At 45.9% G+C, this 21,354-nt stretch overlaps 1 protein-coding gene across 1 annotated transcript in view; it reads right to left on the reverse strand.

Annotated features, from left to right (window-relative positions):
* The window catches only part of LOC126133935 (Down syndrome cell adhesion molecule-like protein Dscam2), a 367,718-nt gene that overhangs the window by 254,850 nt on the left and 91,514 nt on the right, over window positions 1-21,354 (reverse strand). Inside the window, exon 7 of the mRNA XM_049915191.1 lies at window positions 10,374-10,519. Within this exon, the coding sequence (XP_049771148.1) occupies window positions 10,374-10,519 (146 nt within the window). The remainder of the gene's footprint in view (window positions 1-10,373; window positions 10,520-21,354) is intronic.

Here is a 21,354-nt window from a genome sequence, read left to right on the forward strand (position 1 = left end):
GAGATTCAATTGCCATTCCTTGCACCATGTGTCAATTCGTTGCAGATCCTCCTGCATTTCAGTACAATTTTCCATTGTTACAACCTCTCGATATACTACAGCATCATCTGCAGAAAGCCTCAGTGAACTTCCAATGTTATCCACAAGGTCATTTATTTATATTGTGAGTAGCAACGGTCCTACAACACTCCCCTGCGGCACACCTGAAATCACTCTTGCTTCTGAAGACTTCTCTCCATTGAGAATGACATGCTGCGTTCTGTTATCTAGGAACTCTTCAATCCAGTCACACAATTGGTCTGATAGTCCATATGATCTTACTTTGTTCATTAAACGACTGTGGGGAACTGTATCAAACGCCTTGCGGAAGTCAAGAAACACGGCATCTACCTGGGAACCCGTGTCTATGGCCCTCTGGGTCTCGTGCCATACCATGCCATGCACTTCACAGTGGTTTGTAGAGTATGGATGCAGATATCAATATAGATAAACAAAGTAAAGCGGAATACACAGAGCATTCGGTAACGCCTACTACTACCTAGTGAAGTAAATGAAGTAATGCAAAAGACACTCCTGGAAAATGAAAAAAGAACACCATGAATTCGTCGACCCAGCAGAGGGAAATTTTATTGACACACTCTTGGGGACGTATACAACACATGATCACAAAGACAGAGCCATACCCACGTGAGTGAAGTCAACAGAGCGTGAGCAGTGTCGGCGCTGGTACTGTGTATACCCTCCTTTTGCAGCAATGCAGGCTTCAATTCTCCCATGAAAACAATTTTAGAGGTGCCGAATATAGGCTTTAGGAATGGCCCGCCATTCAGTGTCCACCTGGTGCCTCGGCTGGGCCAGATTCCGTGCCGGTCGTGCAGACCTCGCAAAACGACATTTTATCCGGTCCCAAACGTGGTCAATGGGGGACAGATCTGGGGATCGTGCTGGCCAGGGTAGTTGGCGTATAGCTTGAAGAGCACGTTAGGTGGCACGGGAGACAGTGGACGTGCATTTTCCTGTTGGAAAAGCATGTCGCCTTGTTGGTGCATGAACGGTAGCAAGACCGGTTGAATAATGGTTTCAGTGTACCGTTCACTGCTCAATGTTCCCTCTACTATCACCAGTGGAGAACGGCCAGTGTAGGATGTGGCTCCCCACACCATGATTCTGGGTGTTGGTCCTGTGTGCCTCTGTCGTACACACTCCAGATTTTGGCGCTCCCCTGCACGACGCCACACACGCGTTCGACCGTCATTGGCACCAAATGATGATGATGATGATGTTTGGCATGTGGGGCGCTAAACTGCGCTGTTATCAGCGCCCGTAGAAAGACCCAATCATTGCTCAGCCCAATTTCGCTACTTTTATAAATGATGATGAAATGATGATGACAGTACAAACACCCAGTCATACCGAGGCAAGGGCAAATCCCTGGCCCCGCCGGGAATCGAACCCGGGACCCCGTGCTCGGGAACCGAGAACGCGACCGCGAGACCACGAGCTGCGGACTCATTGGTACCAAGGTAGAAGCGACTCTCATCACTGAAGACGACACGTCTCCATTCGTCCTTCCATAAACACCTATCGTGACAACACTGGAGGTGGGCTGAGCGATTTTGGGGCGTGAGCGGAAGACGCCCTAAGGGTACGCGGGACCGTAGCCCTGCTTCACGGAGACGGTCACGCATGGTTCTCCATGATACCCCCGGAGCAACAGTGTCCCTAATTTGATGTGAAGTGACGGTGCGCTCCAGCACAGCACTTCATAAGATGCGACGGTCCTTTGGTGCATCTGTGCGTCGCCACTGCACGGACCCAGGTCGACGGGCATGTGCACCTTCTGCTGACCACTGGCGGCGACGTCGATGCACTGTCGAGATCTCTCGCCCCACTTGTTGCGCAATTTTGTGGTATGTCCATCTGGCCTCCCGCAGGCCCACTATACGCCCTCGCTCAAACTCTGTCAGTTGCACAAACGGTTCACGTATAGGCTGTCGTGGCATGCTGACACTGTTGAAGACACACAAGGAGCTCCGTATCCCACGGCAAACTGGCTGGCACTGGCTCTGGCGGTGAACAACCTTTGAGCAGCTTCCAACATTCCACGGCTGATAACGCAGTTCCTGGTGTGTCCGCAGTGTGGAGCGTTTGATCATCGCATGCACTATCCTCTCGTAGTGTCCGGTGCAAGTACACTACTGGCCATTAAAATTGCTGCACCAAGAAGAAATGCAGATGATAACGGGTATTCATTGGACAAATATATTATACTAGAACTGACATGTGATTACATTTTCATGCAGTTTGGGTGCATAGATCCTGAGAAATCAGTACCCACAACGACCACCTCTGGCCGTAATAACGGCCTTGATACGCCTGGGCGTTGAGTCAAACAGAGCTTGGATGGCGTGTACAGTTACAGTTGCCCATGCAGCTTCAACACGATACCACAGTTCATCAAGAGTAGTGACTGGTGTATTGTGACGAGCCAGTTTCTCGGCCACCATTGACCAGACGTTTTTATTTGGTGAGAGATCTGGAGAATGTGCTGGCCAGGGCAGCAGTGGAACATTTTCAGTATCCAGAAAGGCCCGTGGAGGACCAGCAACATGCGGTCGTGCATTATCCTGCTGAAATGTAGGGTTTCGTAGGGATCGAATGAAGGGTCGTAACACATCTGAAATGTAACGTCCACTGTTGAATGTGCCGTCAATGCGAACAAGAGGTGACCGAGACGTGTAACCAATGGCTCCCTATGCCATCACGCCGGGTGATACACCAGTATGGCGATGACGAATACACGCTTCCAATGTGCGTTCACCGCGATGTCGCCAAACACGGATGCGACCATCATGATGCTGTAAACAGAACCTGGATTCATCCGAAAAAATGACGTTTTGCCATTCGTGCACCCAGGTTCGTCGTTGAGTACACCATCTCAGGCGCTCCTGTCTGTGATGCAGCGTCAAGGGTAACCACAGCCACGGTCTCCGAGCTGATAGTCCATGCTGCTGCAAACGTCGTCGAACTGTTCGTGCAGATGGTTGTCGTCTTGCAAACATCCCCATCTGTTGACTCAGGGATCGAGACGTGGCTGCACGATCCGTTACAGTCATGCGGATAAGATGCCTGTCATCTCGAATGCTAGTGATAGAGGCCGTTGGGATCCAGCACGGAGTTCCGTATTACCCTCCTGAACCCACCGATTCCATGTTCTGCTAACAGTCATTGGATCTCGACCAACGCGAGCAGCAATGTCGCGATAAGATAAACCGCAATCGCGATAGGCTACAATCCGACCTTTATCAAAGTCGGAATCGTGATGGTACGCATTTCTTCTCCTTACACGAGGCATCACAACAACGTTTCACCAGGGAACGCCGGTGAACTGCTGTTTGTGTATGAGAAATTGGTTGGAAACTTTCCTGGCGTCAGCACGTTGTAGGTGTCGTCATCGGCGCCAACCTTGTGTGAATGCTCTGAAAAGCTAATTATTTGCATATCACAGCATCTTCTTCCCGTCGGTTAAATTTCGCGTCTGTAGCACGTCATCTTCGTGGTGTAGCAATTTTAATGGTCAGTTGTGTATAAGAGGTCTTATTTACTTGCGTCAATATGTTCTTATTTCATTGTCCAGGAGTGTACATCACTTCGAAGAGTGCCAGCTTAAAGAGTCGTCTGTTTAATATGTAACAATTGGCCAACGCACGGTGCCTAATTATGAATGTACAATAGGAATGGCGGGAGGGTAAATACGCAAATATTCTAACTACCATGTCATACAGCACATGAAAATTTACCGGGAAAAGTACTGGAATCACTTTTCAGTTGGGAAAACATGCGAGAGTGACTATGATCTATAGTAGGAGAATAACACGCAAATAAATAATTGTATTCTCTGATAATACAGATTAAATTTCTGAATGTAAGAATATATTATCTGGAGATCGAAAATACTTATTTAAATATTTCAGTATTGAATGAGATTCCGTTGTCCCCTGTATAATTCGGGGAAAGGGTTCGTTAAAGTAAGATTAGAATACTAGTAATTAACGTTCTCGATGAAGTGTCTAAGGAATCACATTTCCCATGAAGTACCCGTGAATTGGTCCAGAAGAAATCTGAAAATACGATAAAATAAAAAATACTCTCTGCCACCCGCTACACACAGATTTCAGGACATAGATGTACTCCCTAGCAGCAATCTGTCCTTCTACGCCATGAAGCATACGACAGAAACATTCACGTGACTTGTCGATAATAATTAGATACGCTATTTTAAACTCCATTAGGTTTACTGTTCATTTATTTGATAAATGAAGGACTGTATTGTACAATTAATGGTTTAGCCAGTTTTCAGTTTTAATTAACGTGAATAAATACAGTCAGTTAAATTCTTGCTGCTATTTCCGCTAAACACACACGTCAGGCCATTATATTGTGAACTGTGCTATAACGAAGCAGCCCAATTTAGATAAGCAGCCGTTTAGCCCTCACCATTCGCATTCCCTCTTTTCGCTGAGTGAACGCATACTGCTGTGACAATGCCGAGTGGAACGCTGTTGAGATCTTTTGTGTTATTTTTATGACAAGTAGCAACCACGGTTTCTCCTTTGTAGCACATACTGTGGAATAACAGCATTTCGACCAGTTCTGCTAGTCAGAACTCAAAGACTTTCGCAAAGCAAAGCCCAGTCTGGAAGCTTCCTGCTCATTTGCTAACATGCCTCCCAGATTACCTGATGCCTTACTGTCTGCAGTACTGGGGTCATCATAAGAGCCTGTGTCTTCTCTGGAAGTGGGGACTGGCGTGTTACTTCTTCAATGTTGAGGGCATTGGTCAAGGTATTCTGTCGCAGCAGAGACAGAAAGTCATTCCTAGCAAAGACCGATATAAAATCGGTCAGGATTGCTATAGGTAAAGGAAACAGCCTCTTTTACTTACCTATATGAGTGGCTGGGCACAAAACATTGGAATCATGGGAGTCGACCGTAACAGTAACAGCTTAGTTATATGTGTTTAAACAAGCAACTGGAGCAGCCTTTCATTCTGCTCTGTCTGACAGAAGGTTTGCAAAACGACTTTCAGACAATTTCTCGACCTTTATAGTACGTAGCACGTGGAAAAAATGAATACATAAATCTTTTCGCGCGAGCTCTGATTTCTCTTATTTTAACACGGTGGTCATTTCTGCCTAGTGGTTTGGCATTCTGAGAAGAAAGTTGCTCATTGCAGTTTCGTGAAAAGATCTCACTGTAAGAAAAAACCTTTTCTTTTAATGACTGCCATCCCAACTCACATATCATACCCGTGGTTCTTTCTCCGCTATTTCGCAATAATACAAACAGAGCTGCCCATCTTTGAACTTTTTCGATGACCTCCGTCAGTATTATCTGGTAAAGATCCTATAATGTGCAGTAATACTGCAGAAGAGAACGGACAAACGTAGTGTAGGCATTCTCTTCATAGACTTGTTGCACTTTCAAATTGTGATTATTCTGGCAATAAAACACAGTCTTTGGCTCGCCTTGTCCATAACATTTTCTGTTTGATGATTCCAATTTAAATTGTCCATTACTGTAGGCCCTTTAAGTTTGTGTTATTTATAGTGTAACCGAAGCAGAACGAAATTTTTTTTAGTGGTCATGTGGAGGATATACCACTTTTTATCGTTTGGGGTCAATGAACACTATACGTATCATGCAGATTGTCTAAATCATTTTGCAAATCATTTTGATCTTCTGAAGACTTTACTAGACGATAAGCGACAGCGTCATCTGCAAACAATCCAAACGGTTTGCTCAGATTGTCTCCTAAATCGTTTCTATAGATTAACAACAGCAGAGAGCTCATAACACTTTCTTGTGGAAGCCTCGACATCACTTACGTTTCACCGGATGACTTCCCATCTATTAGCACAAGTGATCTTTCTGACAGGAAATCACGAGTCCAGCGTAACAACGGAGTGTGTTTTTTGTTTTGCTTTGCATCTTGTATTTTAATGTTGTTTTGTCTTTTTACAAATTTATGCCTTCACTTGATGTTTTGACGTGCCAAAAATTCTCTCAGCTTTATCAGAAACATTTCTTATCCTGTCCACTTCCACTGATGCTTTTCCCCTACTTTTTAATCATGCAGGTGATAATTTCATTCCTCACCTTCACTTAACTTTTTACCATCCTATTCCTCTGCCGCAGCATAGCTTGACTATACGATCAGTTTCATCATACACTGCCCACTCACATTAATATGACCACCTGTCAGACGCCTGAATATCCACCTTTTGCAGCGCGGGACACTGCGAGACGCTTGGGAAGAAAGTCAGTGAGGTTCTGGAAGATAACGTCAAGGATGTGACGCCATGCCGACTCCAATACAGTGACATCTACTCTAGGTTTCTAGGCTGACGATCCTTGCCGCGAACAACCTGATAGAAGTGATCCCACATATTCTCTATTGGGTTCAAATCAGAGAAGTTTGGTGGTCGGGGGAGTATGGTAAACTCATCCTGGTACTCTCCCAACCACGCACGTACACTGCGAGCAGTGTGACACGGTGCATTGTCCTGCTGGTAGTTATTATCGTTCCGAAGAAAAACAAACTGCGTACACGGGTGACATAGCCCCAAGGATAGACGCATACTTACGTTGAGTCAATGTGTCTTCCAGAACGACAAATCATCTGCGGAATTCCACGAATACATTTCTCAGACCGTAACGCACTCTCCTCCGGCCTGGAGCCTTCTGACGATTGTTGCACGGCGTTGGCGCTTTCAGATGTTTCAAATCGTTCGCGCCAAAGGCCATCTATCCAGTGGAGCACGAAGCGTGATTAGCCACTTGTCGCCAATCACTGGTGTCCAGTTGCGATATGGCGTGCAAATTCCATCTCTCATCGCCGATGAATATCAGTTTGGAAATTGGAAATTTGTGGTTAGGTCTTATGGGACTGAAATCTGGTTTCGTAGGACAGAGCGGATCAGGTTGTGGAGAGGGTTCAAATGGTTCAAATGGCTCTGAGCACTATGGGACTTAACATCTATGGTCATCAGTCCTCTAGAACTTAGAACTACTTAAACCTAACTAACCTAAGGACAGCACACAACACCCAGCCATCACGAGGCAGAGAACATCCCTGACCCCGCCGGGAATCGAACCCGGGAACCCGGGCGTGGGAAGCGAGAACGCTACCGCACAACCACGAGATGCGAGCCTGTGGAGAGGGCCCAAGGTCAATTACTGTTAGTTATACAGCAATAAACACAACTTTATTGCTTAAACCAATGCACACTTCCTCTTTAAAACAACAAAGATCAATTCACGGCGGAGGGCCCAAGTAACTTCTCCAGAATAAGTTTAAATGATTGCGTTTAAAACACTAGGATTTAGAGTAACGGCTAAAGGCCATATTAAGGAAAATTCAAGTTCATTCTTCGGCTGAAAGCCCAATTTAAAAAAATTACTTTACATAAATAAAGAGAGACTTTACAGATAAGGCTCTACACAGTACAACAGAAAAAAAAAATCTTAAAAAAAACTTGAAGTATCTTATCTGCTGAAGGCCCAAGCAACTATTCACGAAAAATTAAAGACAACCTTAAGATAAACGTTTACCGAACACGGCTGAAGGCCATTTCGAGAATTCAAAATAATTAAAGAGAAACCTTACGAACAAAGATTTGCATATTAAAGCCACAGATTCTGAAACAAACGCAGCTGAAGGCCTAAATACAGAACAACAAGAATTTTGATTGAAACACGGCTGGAGGCCTAATCTTAAGTTGTTATGAAGTTCGTCTGAAGGTCATGTACTAAACATAAAACAGACAATATTAATACACAGCTGAAGGCCTGGCACAGTACCTGCGACCAAATGAAATGACAATCACACACAAGAAACAGTGGTGCTCAGAAGTGTTCCAAGGGTCGGCCTGGGGAGGAAACTCTAACCACAGTTTACGTGAGACAGACAGCCAAGCGGAACACTAAACAATCGGGTTGCAGCACGACCTACGAACGGCTGAGGAACCAACCCACCGCCTAATCAATTCCCTGCTCCGTCCCAACCGACTAACCGTCTCCAGCACGCAGACAGCATTATAGTAGCTGCTCAATCAAACCATACAAGCTACACACGGTTCCACGAAGCACTTCCACAAACAACTCGAACAATACTAAAACGGTCACTCTGGAACAACAACAAGGACGAATCACAAGTCGACACGCACAGAGAACCCAGAAGCGGTCGGCGACCAGATACATGTCGTCCGATGAGACGACCGACCGAAGGACCAAACAAGGTCCCCCCCCCCCACTGAAGTCATGTGTGTCAACAACGGTCGGGCGAGTCACGGTTGTCCGGATTTCACTGCGGCTCCGCCCCCACTCCCTTGATGTCCGTTCGCAACTCGGACACACGACGACCCGGAGAATCTGGCTCGGACCCAACCATGCAGAGGGAACACCGGCCCATTGGCCACCCGACATCTCTGCACAAGGAAGGAACCGACCCAAGTCCCACAAGATGACCAATGGAAGGGGCCCAGAACCGGTCAGAAGACCAAATAAACGTCGCCCGATGAGGCGACCGACCGAACGACCAACCAACGGTCGTAGCCGCTCAAGTCTCCTTCCGCCGGACAGTGCATGTGTGTCGCCAGCGGTCGGCGAGTACTGGCTGTGCAGACCGTACCGGAACTCCATCCCCACTGAACTACCGACACACGACGACCTGGAAATACTAGCGATCGCTCCGAAGATAGTACGACAGTGTTCTTATCGATAAGCGCTGCTGCTGCCACTCACAGGCAGGCAGGCCAGCAACTTAGTGACGCCAGCAAATGGAATAAGAAAAAGGACGGCAATATCGCAGCGACAAGATGTCAAGTAATAAACGGCACTAACACGAGCCCCGCACGGCTCAGGGACCAACCTGCTGAGGTCATCGGTCCCCAAGCTTAGACACTACTTAATCTAACTTAAAGTAACTTACGCTAAGGACAACACGAACACCCATGCCCGAGGGAGGACACGAACCTTCGACGGAGGCAGCCGCGCGAACCGTGACAAGGCGCCCAAGACCGCACGGCTACCACGCGCGGCTGAGTAGCAGTCATTATGGGTGCATGAACCAGGCGTTTGATGCGGAGGCCCATGCTGGAAGGTCGTTGAGGATACACTGGCGATAGCCTCTTGGTTCATCTGGGCGGTCATTTGCTCAACAGTTGCTCTTATATTCGCTCGTACACATCTCCGCAGCCGTCGTTCACCCCTGTCATCTATGGCCCATGAGGCAGCACGTCTCGGCGCTGGTTTTTTATGGCGCCATTTTGCTATGAACGGTATACTTTGACCCCGGCGGCACGCCAACAGTTTACAAACTTAGCCGTTTCGGAAATGCTTTCCCCTTGGCCCGAAAGCCAATGGTCATACCCTTCTGGATGCAAGATAAATCGCTCCGTTTCCGCATTAAGACTGCAGTGTGTTCCGCATCCCTCCATACTCTCAACTGCTAGTGCTGCCAGCTGTGGTCTGTACACGTGGGCGTCGAACACAGGCGGTGGTCACATTAATGTGACCACTGTGACAACTGTGCTAACCTTCGCATTCTCTATTAGATGGCTGACTGCGTTATTTTAAATATAGTATGCAGCAATGCACCCAAGTAGTAGTGACATACCATGTGTTTACACTACCTGAGACGTGTTACCTATTGTAACCAAGGTTTTTGTGGCAAGTCCATTTTCAGTTCTTGTATATTCTGTAAATTTGGTACATTTAAGAAAGACTACAAGTAGGAAACCTCTTTCTGACCGTGGAGATGGTTGTGTAACAATCGTAATCCATAATCTGGATTATGCTGAAGATTAGATGGGTAGATCACATAACTAATGAGGAAGTATTGAATAGGATTGGGGAGAAGAGAAGTTTGTGGCACAACTTGACCAGAAGAAGGGATCGGTTGGTAGGACATGTTCTGAGGCATCAAGGGATCTCCAATTTAGTATTGGAGGGCAGCGTGGAGGGTAAAAATCGTAGGGGGAGACCAAGAGATGAATACACTAAGCAGATTCAGAAGGATGTAGGTTGCAGGGAATACTGGGAATACTGGGAGATGAAGAAGCTTGCACAGGATAGAGTAGCATGGAGAGCTGCATCAAACCAGTCTCGGGACTGAAGACCACAACAACAACAATTTGCAATCAAGACAAAACTTGGATTGAAGAATCATATCGTGCATTTCACAACCTGACTGAATCGATGATAACAAACGGCGCTGATGATCTCACCATTTAGCGCCCTGTACCACCAATCGTCATCATCTTCATCATCATCATCATCAATGACATTAAAATATTGCCAGCTGAGGATACCTGGAGAGCCTTTGGAATGGGAGCGTTGTCCTTGAGCCAGGAGAAGCGGATGGGTAGGTCACCAGAGGACACGGTGCAGCTGATCTGGGTCCTGCCGCCCTCTCGCAGGTTGGTCGGGAAGAAGAACGGCGTCACCACAGGCGGGCCTGAAACACAGCACCAGTAGATCAAAACAATGGAAACGTACGCTGCCTCATAGAAATGTATAGGTCATCATACATTACTGGGCGGTTAACTGGCAGTTGATGTGTGTGTGGAGAGCTCACGGGTTAGCCCGAGCGCATGAACTCGCCAGACAGTGTATTATACACATACAGTCTCCCCAGTCATGGAATGCAGGATCGACGTCCCACTCTTGTTTCGCATACATGTCAAGGAGATAATGTGCAATGCGGCACTAGTGGAAGGGTCTTACAAAATTTTCAACTGGTGGGAACATGAAGTTTGCAGATTTCTACTGAAATCACGAAATTAAATTTAGGAGGTGTCGTATCGGCCGCCGCACAGCAGCCGTCAACTCGGCGCGGCGTGCTACAACACGCGCGGCACACAGCGAGTACCGCTGGCGCCGCACACGATGTCAACAACTGGCGCAAGTGAACGCGTCGTCGCGGGGTTAGCGGCAGCGTACACACCACTATCGATACGGATTACCCTGGCGGCGCTGCCCTTGCCACCAGAGTGAGCAACCGTATAAGGGCGCCATCTACCGACACTCTGATTGGCCGGACCTGCGGGTTTAAGCGAGCTCCCTGAGCCCGTTTAACCTGTTCAATCTTCGCCGATGACTGTGTTACTACCCGGCTGCTGGATTCACGACGACCGAACCGTACTGTGGCCTCCCTGGCTGGGAACTTGCGACGCGTCGGTATCGACTGGTTGGCAGTGGTTTGAACTTGTATTCTCTGCTAGTGACTCTGATTTCTCCTTGTCGCTACAGCCAGCGAAGTGTTGTGTAGTCGAACTTAAGTTTTGTTTTGAGTGACGGAAGGTCAAATAAATTTGGTTATCACGGAATATTTGTTGTGTTATAGTGCGGACATAACAGGAGGGAATTACTTTTTCTGTGGAATATCAAAGCATGGCAGAACAGCAGAACAGCAATGAATGTTGTTACTGTATTACTCGATTTGCAATATGTAGAAGCCAAGATGAGCTGTCAAACAGGGGGACCCGCTCAGGACTAATTTTGCAGAACACTGAAAGAGAGGGGGGGGGGGGAATCGAGTGACACCCCACTTCCTTTTTTGTTGTTCGTCTTCTCCTACTGCTTGTTATTTCAGTCTTTCTCTGATTTACACTCACTCCGTACTCTGTGCTCATTAGAACATTCCATTGCACAGCGCCTCTAATTCTTCCTCATTTTCACTGTGAATAGCAACGTCATCAGAGAATCTCATGCTGATCGTGAAGCTGAGTGTTTAAGGAAGCCAAAAAACTAAAGTCATCGGTCTCCTTTTCAGGCCCCAAGACAGAAGCAGTACCCAATCTGTCTGCGTATAGAGCAAAATCTCTGTGCAAGTGTGCGAAAGTGTTCTAAATGGTGGTGTAGCGTATTTCTGAGACGGAGCATAGGAACCAGCCTGGTATTCACCCAGTGGGATGGGGAAAACACCTAAAAAGCACGTTCAGGCTGGACGGCACACTGACCTATCATCGTTAATCCGCCAGGCGAATTCGATGCGGGGCCGGCATACTCCCCCGTCCCGGACGCGGTGGTGTTAACTCGCGCGATTACCAAGGAATCTCATTACTGATGTTCTCTAGCCCTGAATTTTAATGTCACTTTCACAGCTTCCCTCACCTTTAAACACGTCTATTGAAATACCATCACCTCCTGAGTACTCTCCTCGTTTCAAATCTTGAATACCTTTATACCTTTTCAAAGTAGTTTTTAGTGTAAGACATTATTTCCTTTAGAGTGAAATTGAAGGAAATTTACTATATCTTCTTACAGAGAGTATGTTAAGTATGGTGTTACATCATTCCGTAGTTAATCTTAAACGTAATAGTATGGCTGCAGCTAGAAATTCAGATATGAATATGGTATAATTGTACAACAATTGTCAGCATCCAGAAACATCTGTCCACTCATGCATCGATCGTACTACAAAAAGGATATGTTTGTAGCCCGTAGGGTTGTCAATAGGCCATTTACACTTATAAGCCAAAATTGTATGGCATCCTGTTTACTTTGTTTTGAATGCATTGCGCACAGTCACAGCAAAGTACACAGGGCGAATGTGGGTAGATAATAACACGAAAACGAGAGAATATTGTGCGTCAGTGCAGTGAAATGTGCTAAAAATCGAACGCCTGTGTATAGAAGTGCCCTTGGAAGTAATGTAGAAGCCAAGAAACTGACCACTGAAGATGCTTTAAATAAGGGAAACGGATCTGGTCTATATAAGACTTCATTCCGCGCACTCAAAGCAAGGCCCACAGGGCGAATGTGGATAGATAATAACACGAAAACGAGAGAATATTGTGTGTCAGTGCAGTGAAATGTTCTAAAAATTGGACGCCTGTTTATAGAAGAACCCTTGGAAATAGTGTAGAAGCCGAGAAACGGACCACCGAAGATGCTTTAAATAAGGAAAACACGTCTGGTCTATATAAGACTTCATTCAAGTCATCGTAGTTCCCTAGTTATGGAACGAGTATTGGGGAAGAGATGCAGGAATCCTGCACTGCTGCTCTTGGCAAGTTCCTACTGGAGAATGTTTGTTGCCTTTCTCCCACATTTTGTGAGGTCTCACGTGTGTATCAGTGTTGCGTGGATGACTGTGTTGAGTTCTTATACAGTATAGTGTTCGGTTCATTTTGTTATGGATGAAGGGAAGGGAGAGGGTGAAGCCCTGTTCAGGTACATAGCTTGCACCTCTCGAATAGCTCCAAGGGGGGCGGCCGAGCTTAACGTTTCCATCCTACGGACGGATCACCATCACTAATGTCAGACGCCCACGCTTCGTGAGACACTGTGATGGCGTTTGTAATTTAATGAAGGACAATGGCAAAAAGACAGCTGATCTGGAACCTCACAGCACCACCTCTTCTTCCCTAGCCGGCCAAATACGACAGTGTTATATAACTCTCATAAAGAGGAATCAAAAAGAAAGGAACTGGAGGCTGCAAAAAGAAAATCGCTGAAAGGATCGTAATGTCGTTGGCTGCAGAATAAGGTGCGATCGTTATAAGAGCGCCGATGCCACGAGATCGCTGTTGGATGGACACAGGCGTACACCGATATAACGACAGAGTGAGCGCGTGTACGCATCGACCATCGACTGCAGTCAGTTGTGCTGAACAGGAAAGTTAAATGGAGGCTTCAAAAGAAGAAAAAGTGGATGTTGTACATTTCCTGACAGTAAAAGGACTGCAGGGAATGGAAATTCACCGAAGAATATCTCATGCGAACGGAGGCAGTGCATGTATGTTGCAAATCTCAAGGTGTGTCACAAGTGATTCCAGGAAAGTCATAGGAGGGGCGTTTGAAAAGTCCGTGCAAAGTCCCAGAGATGGTACAACCGGTGCGTATCGAGGTCATGTTTAGTTAGTAGCATCTTTGGAAAGAACGCACACCAAGTTTCAGCGGTATTGGTCTATTTCTTTGTGTTTGGAATTCGAGTGAATCAAGAAAGTCCAGTGATTGTCAAAAAATGGACGAAAAAGAATTTCCTGTCGTGATTAAACATTACTTTATGAAAGGCAAAACGGCTCAGGAGACTAAAGAGAAGCTTCATAAACATTACGGTGACTCTGCACCTTCGATTAGAACAGTTTATAAGTGGTTTCAAAATGTTCGGTGTGTCCATATGGGCACAAGTAATGCTGAACGTTCTGGACGCCCTGTGGAGGTTACGACTCCAGAAATCATTGATAAAATCCATGATGTGGTGATGGATGACAGAAGAGTCAAGGTGTGCGAGATTGCTAGTGCTGTGGGCATCTCGAATGAATGCGTACATAATATTTTGCATAAACATTTGGACATGAGAAAGCTATCAGCAAGATGGGTTCCGCGATTGCTCACGCTTGACCAAAAACGGAATCGTGTGAAGTGTTTGCAAGGATGGTTTGCTGCTGTTCCGGAAGAATCCGCTGGACTTTAAGCGTCGTTCCGTCACTGTGGATGAAACATGGATACATTACTATACTACAGAAACCAAACAACAATCTAAACAATGTTACCAAAGGAGAATCTGCACCAAAAACGGCGAAGACCATTCTTTTGGCCGGAAAGGTTATGGCGAATGTCTTTTGGGATTCACAAGGGGTGATCCTCATCGACTATCTGTAAAAGGGTGAAAATATTACAGGTGCATATTATAATCGCTATTGGACCGTTTGAAAACCGAGCTGCAAGAGAAACGCCGGCGATTGGGCCACAGAAAAGTCCTTTTCCATCACGACAATGCACCAGCACACGCCTCAGCAGTTGTGGTCGCAAAATTAATGGAAATAGGTTTCCATCTCGTTTCACATCCCTCCTATTCTCCAGACTTGGCTCCGTCGGACTACTGTTTGTTCACCAATTTGGAGAAATGGCGGTGGGTCAAAGATTTTATTCAAAAGAGGAGGTGACTGCAGCAACTAATAGCTATTTTGCAGACTTGGACAATTCCTATTATTCGGAGGGGATCAACAAATTAGAACAGCGTTAGAAGAAGTGTATAAGTCTAAAAGGAGACTACGTCGAAAAATAAAAAAGGTTTACTGCAAACACGTAAGTAGTTTTTTTTTGTGCATGGACTTTCGAAACGCCCCTCGTATGTCAGTGGCCGGTGATGCATGGTCCGGAATGCCACATCGCATTACAGATGGCATTGTCCGACGGGAGGGGACCCTCATTATTCAAGACAGGCGAGTTACGGTAACAGCCACTGTCGCAGAAATCGGATAAGCCATCATTAATGTCAAATTGAAATTTCGCAAAGTGTGAGCCCAATGAGTGCCTCACAGTCTTCACCTAACACAGGAAGCATATCTGTCTTGAACTTACGCAGCGCTGTGCCAAGGAAGGGGATTAGTTCGTGTCACGAGTAGCCGCTGGAGACGAGACCCGAGTCAAAATACCAGGAACTGGAAGCACGCAGGGTCGCTGCCACTCAAAAAATCCAAGGCCGTCTACACGGTGCGGGAAAGTTTATGTTCACCTTCTTCTTTGACCGAAAGGCCATGTTTTTGCAGAACTTCTGCGGCACGGGATAACGGTGAATGCACAGTGATACAGTGACCACCTTCTCCAAAGCGATCAAATCGAAACGATTGGGACAGCTCACCCATTGGGTCATTCCGCTTCACGACAATTCAAGATCGCATACAGCAAAGAGGCTCTTGCAGACATTGAAATGGGACGTTCACAGTCCGATCAAGTCTCTCCAAAGACGACTCTGAGAGACAAACGATGCACCTCGGACGAGGCCCACAAAGCAGCCTCAGCAATTATACGAGACCACCATGCACCGTGTTGTGTCGCAGCGGGACAAGTGCCTCGACTGTGCTGGGAAATATCTTTGAAATGAAGGTACAAGCTTCTGTTTACAGGCGTCCAGATTGTTATTTTTTATTTACTTATTTATTTTTTGGTTGTTCCTCGTACATTTAAAACGCAGAAGGGAAGCCTCTAATGATAACATAAACATTGAACAATTTCTTATTTACAAGGAGCGATTAAAAAGTTTGTTTGAGGACGTGCCTGCGGCGTAAATGCAACTTAGTGCGACATGTAAGCAGTGGGTTAGTGTGGAATTTCTGCCTTTCCAAAATGCGTACTTTAAAAGTAGCAGTGTGAACCTCGGAGACATTGTTACCCAATGCTTCAAACAGGACCAACAATTTGTCATTCATTTCTTGGCTGCCGAAGGACAAACGCCGGTAGACACGCATCGGAGAATTAATAATGTGTATGGGGCAACATGTCTGTCGATACCCATCGTTGTGGAATGGTGCACCAAGTTTCGTGCTGCTTCATGATAACGTAAGTCCCCATATCGCAAATGTCGTAACGGAGAAGTTACGCCACCAGAAGTGGGACACATTCGAACACCTACCCTACTACACTACTGGCCATTAAAATTGCTGCACCACGAAGATGACGTGCTACAGACGCGAAATTTAACCGACAGGAAGAAGTTCTGTGACATGCAAATGATTAGCTTTTCAGAGCATTCACACAAGGTTGGCGCCGGTGGCGACACCTACAACGTGCTGACACGAGGAAAGTTTCCAACCGATTTCTCATACACAAACAGCAGTTGACCGGCGTTGCCTGGTGAAACGTTGTTGTGATGCCTCGTGTAAGGAGGAGAAATGCATACCATCACGTTTGCGACTTCGATAAAGGTCGGATTGTAGTCTATCGCGATTGCTGTTTATCGTATCGCGACATTGCTGCTTGCGTTGGTCTAGATCCAATGACTGTTATCAGAATATGGTAGCGGTGGGTTCAGGAGGGTAATACGGAACGCCATGCGGGATCCCAACGGCCACGTATCACTAGCAGTCGAGATGACAGGCATCTTACCCGCATAGCTGTAACGGATCGTGCAGCCACGTCTCGATCCCTGAGTCAACAGATGGGGACGTTTGCAAGACAACCATCTGCACGAACAGTTCGACGACGTTTGTAGCAGCATGGACTATCAGCTCGGAGACCATGGCTGCGGTTACCCTTGACGCTGCATCACAGACAGGAGCGCCTGCGATGGTGTACTCAATGACGAACCAGGGTGAACGAATGGCAAAACGTCATTTTTGCGGATGAATCCAGGTTCTGTTTACAACATCATGACGGTCGCATCCGTGTTTGGCGACATCGCAGTGAACGCACATTGGAAGCGTGTATTCGTCATCGCCATATTGGCGTATCACCCAGCGTGATGGTGTGGGGTGCCATTGGTTACACGTCTCCGTCACCTCTTGTTCGCTTTGACGGCACTGTGAACAGTGGACGTTACATTTCAGATGTGTTACGACCCATGGCTCTATCCTTCATTCGATCCCTGCGAAACCCTACATTTCAGCAGGATAGTGCACGATCGCATGTTGCAGGTCCTGTACAGGCCTTTCTGGATACAGAAAATTTTCGACTGCTGCCCTGGCCAGCCTATTTTCCAGATCTCTCACCAATTGAAAACGTCTGGTCAATGGTGGCCGAGCAACTGGCTCGTCACAATACGCCAGTCACTACTCTGTAGTATCGTGTTGAAGCTGCATGGGCAGGTGTACCTGTACACGCCATCCAAGCTCTGTTTGCCTCAATGCTCAGGCGTATGAAGGCCGTTATTACGGCCAGATGTAGTTGTTCTGGGTACTGATTTCTCAGGATCTATGCACCCGAATTGCGTGAAAATGTACTCACATGTCAGTTCTAGTATAATATAATTGTCCAATGAGTACCCCTTAATCATCTGCATTTCTTCTTGGTGTAGCAATTTTAATGGCCAGTAGTGCATATTCCTGATCTCTTCCCATGCGACTGACACGCCTTCGGTTTCTTAGAAAAGCCCTTGAGCGGTCGAAGATTCCTGTCGGACGGGGAGGTGCAGCAGGCATTTACGGACTTCTTCACGCAGGAGAACACGGTGTTTTATCAAACAGGTATCTTCAACCTGGTATGTCGGTAGGAAGATTGTCTCAATGCTCATGGCGATTTTTCCTGACTGACATACCGATTCTGGACTGTACGGCCTTCAAACTGAAACTTTTTGATCCCCTCTTCTAGTTAAATGCTCACAGTCGTTCTGGAAACCACAAAGATTACCATGCACAGCACACTTTACTTTGGAAACAGCTGTGTTCACACCTTGAAAGTCTTATACATAAGTAACTGATTTGTTACACGGAGGTACTAACCGTGAGAGAGTGAACACTCATCTTGGTGCCTCTAATATGTTTTAAATGTGCAGTTGCGATACTGATATATACCTGTATCTTGCGTCTACACAAGCTTCTGAACTATACAGTACATGTATGATACACACATCAAAAAATGTTTTGCAACACCCCAGTTCCCAGAACTCCTGAAGATAGATGTTGACTGTGGATATTGTATCACAGACTCATTCCTTCTGACTGTTCAGAGATGTCACTGAACCAGCCCAAAGATGTAAACAACCACACATGAGCAGCGCCTAGTAGACGGAGATGGTCTGACAAGCGATCAGCTCCAGTCATTCCACCAGGAAGGGGGTACACGGTTCGTGTTGTCTGTAGTTCAACCATGCCTAGACTGTCAATACCGCGGTTCGATCGCGTCCGCATTGTTACATTGTGCCAGGAAGGGCTCTCAACAAGTGAAGTGTCCAGGTGTCTCAGAATGAAGCAAAGAGATGTTCGGACCTGTTGATGATATGCCTCGTTCAGACCGCCCAAGGGCTACTACTGCTATGGATGAGCCCTACCGACGGATTATGGCTCGGAGGAACCCTGACAGCAACGCCACCATGTTGAATAATGCTTTTCGTACAGCCACAGGACGTTGAGTTACAACTGAAACTGTGCGTAGTAGGTTGCATGAAGTGCAACTGCACTCCCGACGTCCACGGCGAAGTCCGTCTTTGCAACCACGACACCATGGCAGCGCGCTACTGATTGGCAGAACAACATGCGGAATGGACCGCTCTGGATTGGCATCACGTTCCTTCACCGATGAGTGTCGCATATGCCCTCAACCAGACAATTGCCGGAGACGTTTTGGAGGCAACCTGGTCAGACTGAACACTGTCCAGCGAGTGCAGCAAGGTGGAGGTTCCCCGCTGTTTCGGGGTGGCGTTATGTGGAGCCGACGTACGCCGCTGGTGGCCATGGAAGGCGCCGTAACGGCTGTACGATACGTGAATGCCATCCTCCGACCGATAGTGCAACCATATCGCCATCATATTGGCGAGGCACTCGTCTTCATGGACGACAATTCGAGCCCCCATCGTGCACATCTTGTGAATGACTTCCTTCAGGATAACAACATAGCTCGACTACAGTGGCCAACATGTTCTCCTGACGTGCACCCTATCGGACATGCCTGGGATAGACCGAAAAGGGCTGTTTATGGACGAAGTGATCCACCAACCACTCTGAGGGATCTACGCCGAATCGCCGTTGAGGAGTGGGACAATCTGGACCAATAGTGCCTTGATGAACTTGTGGATAGTATGCCACGACGAATACAGGCATGCATCAGTGCAAGAGGACGTGCTACTGGGTTTTAGAGGTACCAGTGTGTACAGCAATCTGGACCACCACCTGTGAGGGTCTCGCTGTATGGTGGTACAACATGCAATGTGTGGTTTTCATGAGCAATAAAAGGGCGGAAATGACGATTATGTTGATTTGTATTCCAATTTTCTGTACAGGTTTCGGAACTCTCGGCTCACAGGCGATGCGAAACATTTGTTGATGTGTGTAGTAACCGATCAGGATTGTACTGCCATTCAACTATTTCAATGATCTGACGTGTCTGTATTATAGATATGCTGATATGAAAAAACGGTCGATGTTTGCATGCTGGACGTGTAAATCAACACTTCTGTTCTCATCAGAAATCGGTAAATCACAGCAGGTTGTCAAGGAAGTTTCCTCATCGCGTCCGTTTGTACACAGAGGATCTGACGGAAAAATCTTCTCTGTACCAGAGACGCGAGAAGAAAATTGTCGGCGGTACCACCTGGTACACAATCATGGCGCCTGGAGCTAGATGAACATCATGGGGACATAGAATTGGTCTGCATTCCAACATCGAGATCAAAATTTCAAACTTTGTATTTACGAAGCCTGAGCTAGCAGGATGGCTATAGTAATATTTGAACTATCAAGTACCACTCATACGAACAGTCAAAAGCTTAATCTGATTGTCGTATTTTACTTAGATTATGTAGAGTAGTAACTTACTGTTCTTTAATGCTCAAAGATAGCAGCGGCTCTTTCAAGCCAGTTCTGCGTATTCGGATACCAAAATTTTAAAATGGAGGTTTTGTTGGAAGTACATAATTAAATATGAGTCTCCATTCAATTCTTTACTCGTATATTGACAATTGTTTTTCTTAATTATCATTAGTTCTTTTAAATGAGTGAAACAATCAAATATCTCATGGTGTATCCCAGCACAGCAGAACAAGCACTGAAACTGTATTTATCATTTTGAAGCACTTATTTGTGCGAAAGAGGATATTCAGCGGTGGTGGCGATAAAAAATAAGCTTAGAAGCAAACTCAGTATTGCCAATGATTTACGTTGTGCAGTTTCTACTATTCAGCCAAGAATTCCAAATCTTGTAAAAAATATGCAAGCTCATCCTTCACATTGATTTATTTGTTTCTTTCTTGACATATGTGTATGGAAATAATATTTTTATAATAAATACGTCACATTATAAGAGAACTTGTTATTTTCCTCCTAACTATCCTTACATGTAGGTAATACTGTAAAATTATAAAAAACTATTTCGAAGAAACAATATTTATAAAATAAACATAGTGAATCTGATTTAAATATAAATACTGCATGTGATCCTTATGGATTCTGATGTTTCGTGTGGTATGTTATGTCAATTAATAATACTATTTCTTCTGGATGAAGACGCAGCGAAAGTTTATCCTAGATATGGCAAGCGAAGAGTAGTCTTAAAATCGTATACTGGTGAAGTAATGGTGTGCAGCAAGGGAATGTAATCAAGGTAAGGGAGTTGTTTTATTCATATTTTTTAAAGTTCTGTGTAGTCTGCAAAATTATTTCGTAAAACTTATTTTTTATTTTTTGTCTGGTTCTGGGAACTGGGCCTTTGTCGCTGTTCGGTAACTGTCATCGTTGACATAAATGCCAACCTATGCGCAATGACAATGGGGAGCGCTATAGGTGTACAAATCACTGATGTTCGTTAACACCGTGACTGAGTGACTATTTTTGATAATGAGTGAAAGTAATAAGCTACACTCAAAATAATGGCCCGCATCTACTAATCTGCAAAGGTCGCAAATATTGGTAA

Source organism: Schistocerca cancellata, chromosome 1 (assembly GCF_023864275.1).
Source record: "Schistocerca cancellata isolate TAMUIC-IGC-003103 chromosome 1, iqSchCanc2.1, whole genome shotgun sequence".
Classification (NCBI taxonomy): domain Eukaryota; kingdom Metazoa; phylum Arthropoda; class Insecta; order Orthoptera; family Acrididae; genus Schistocerca; species Schistocerca cancellata.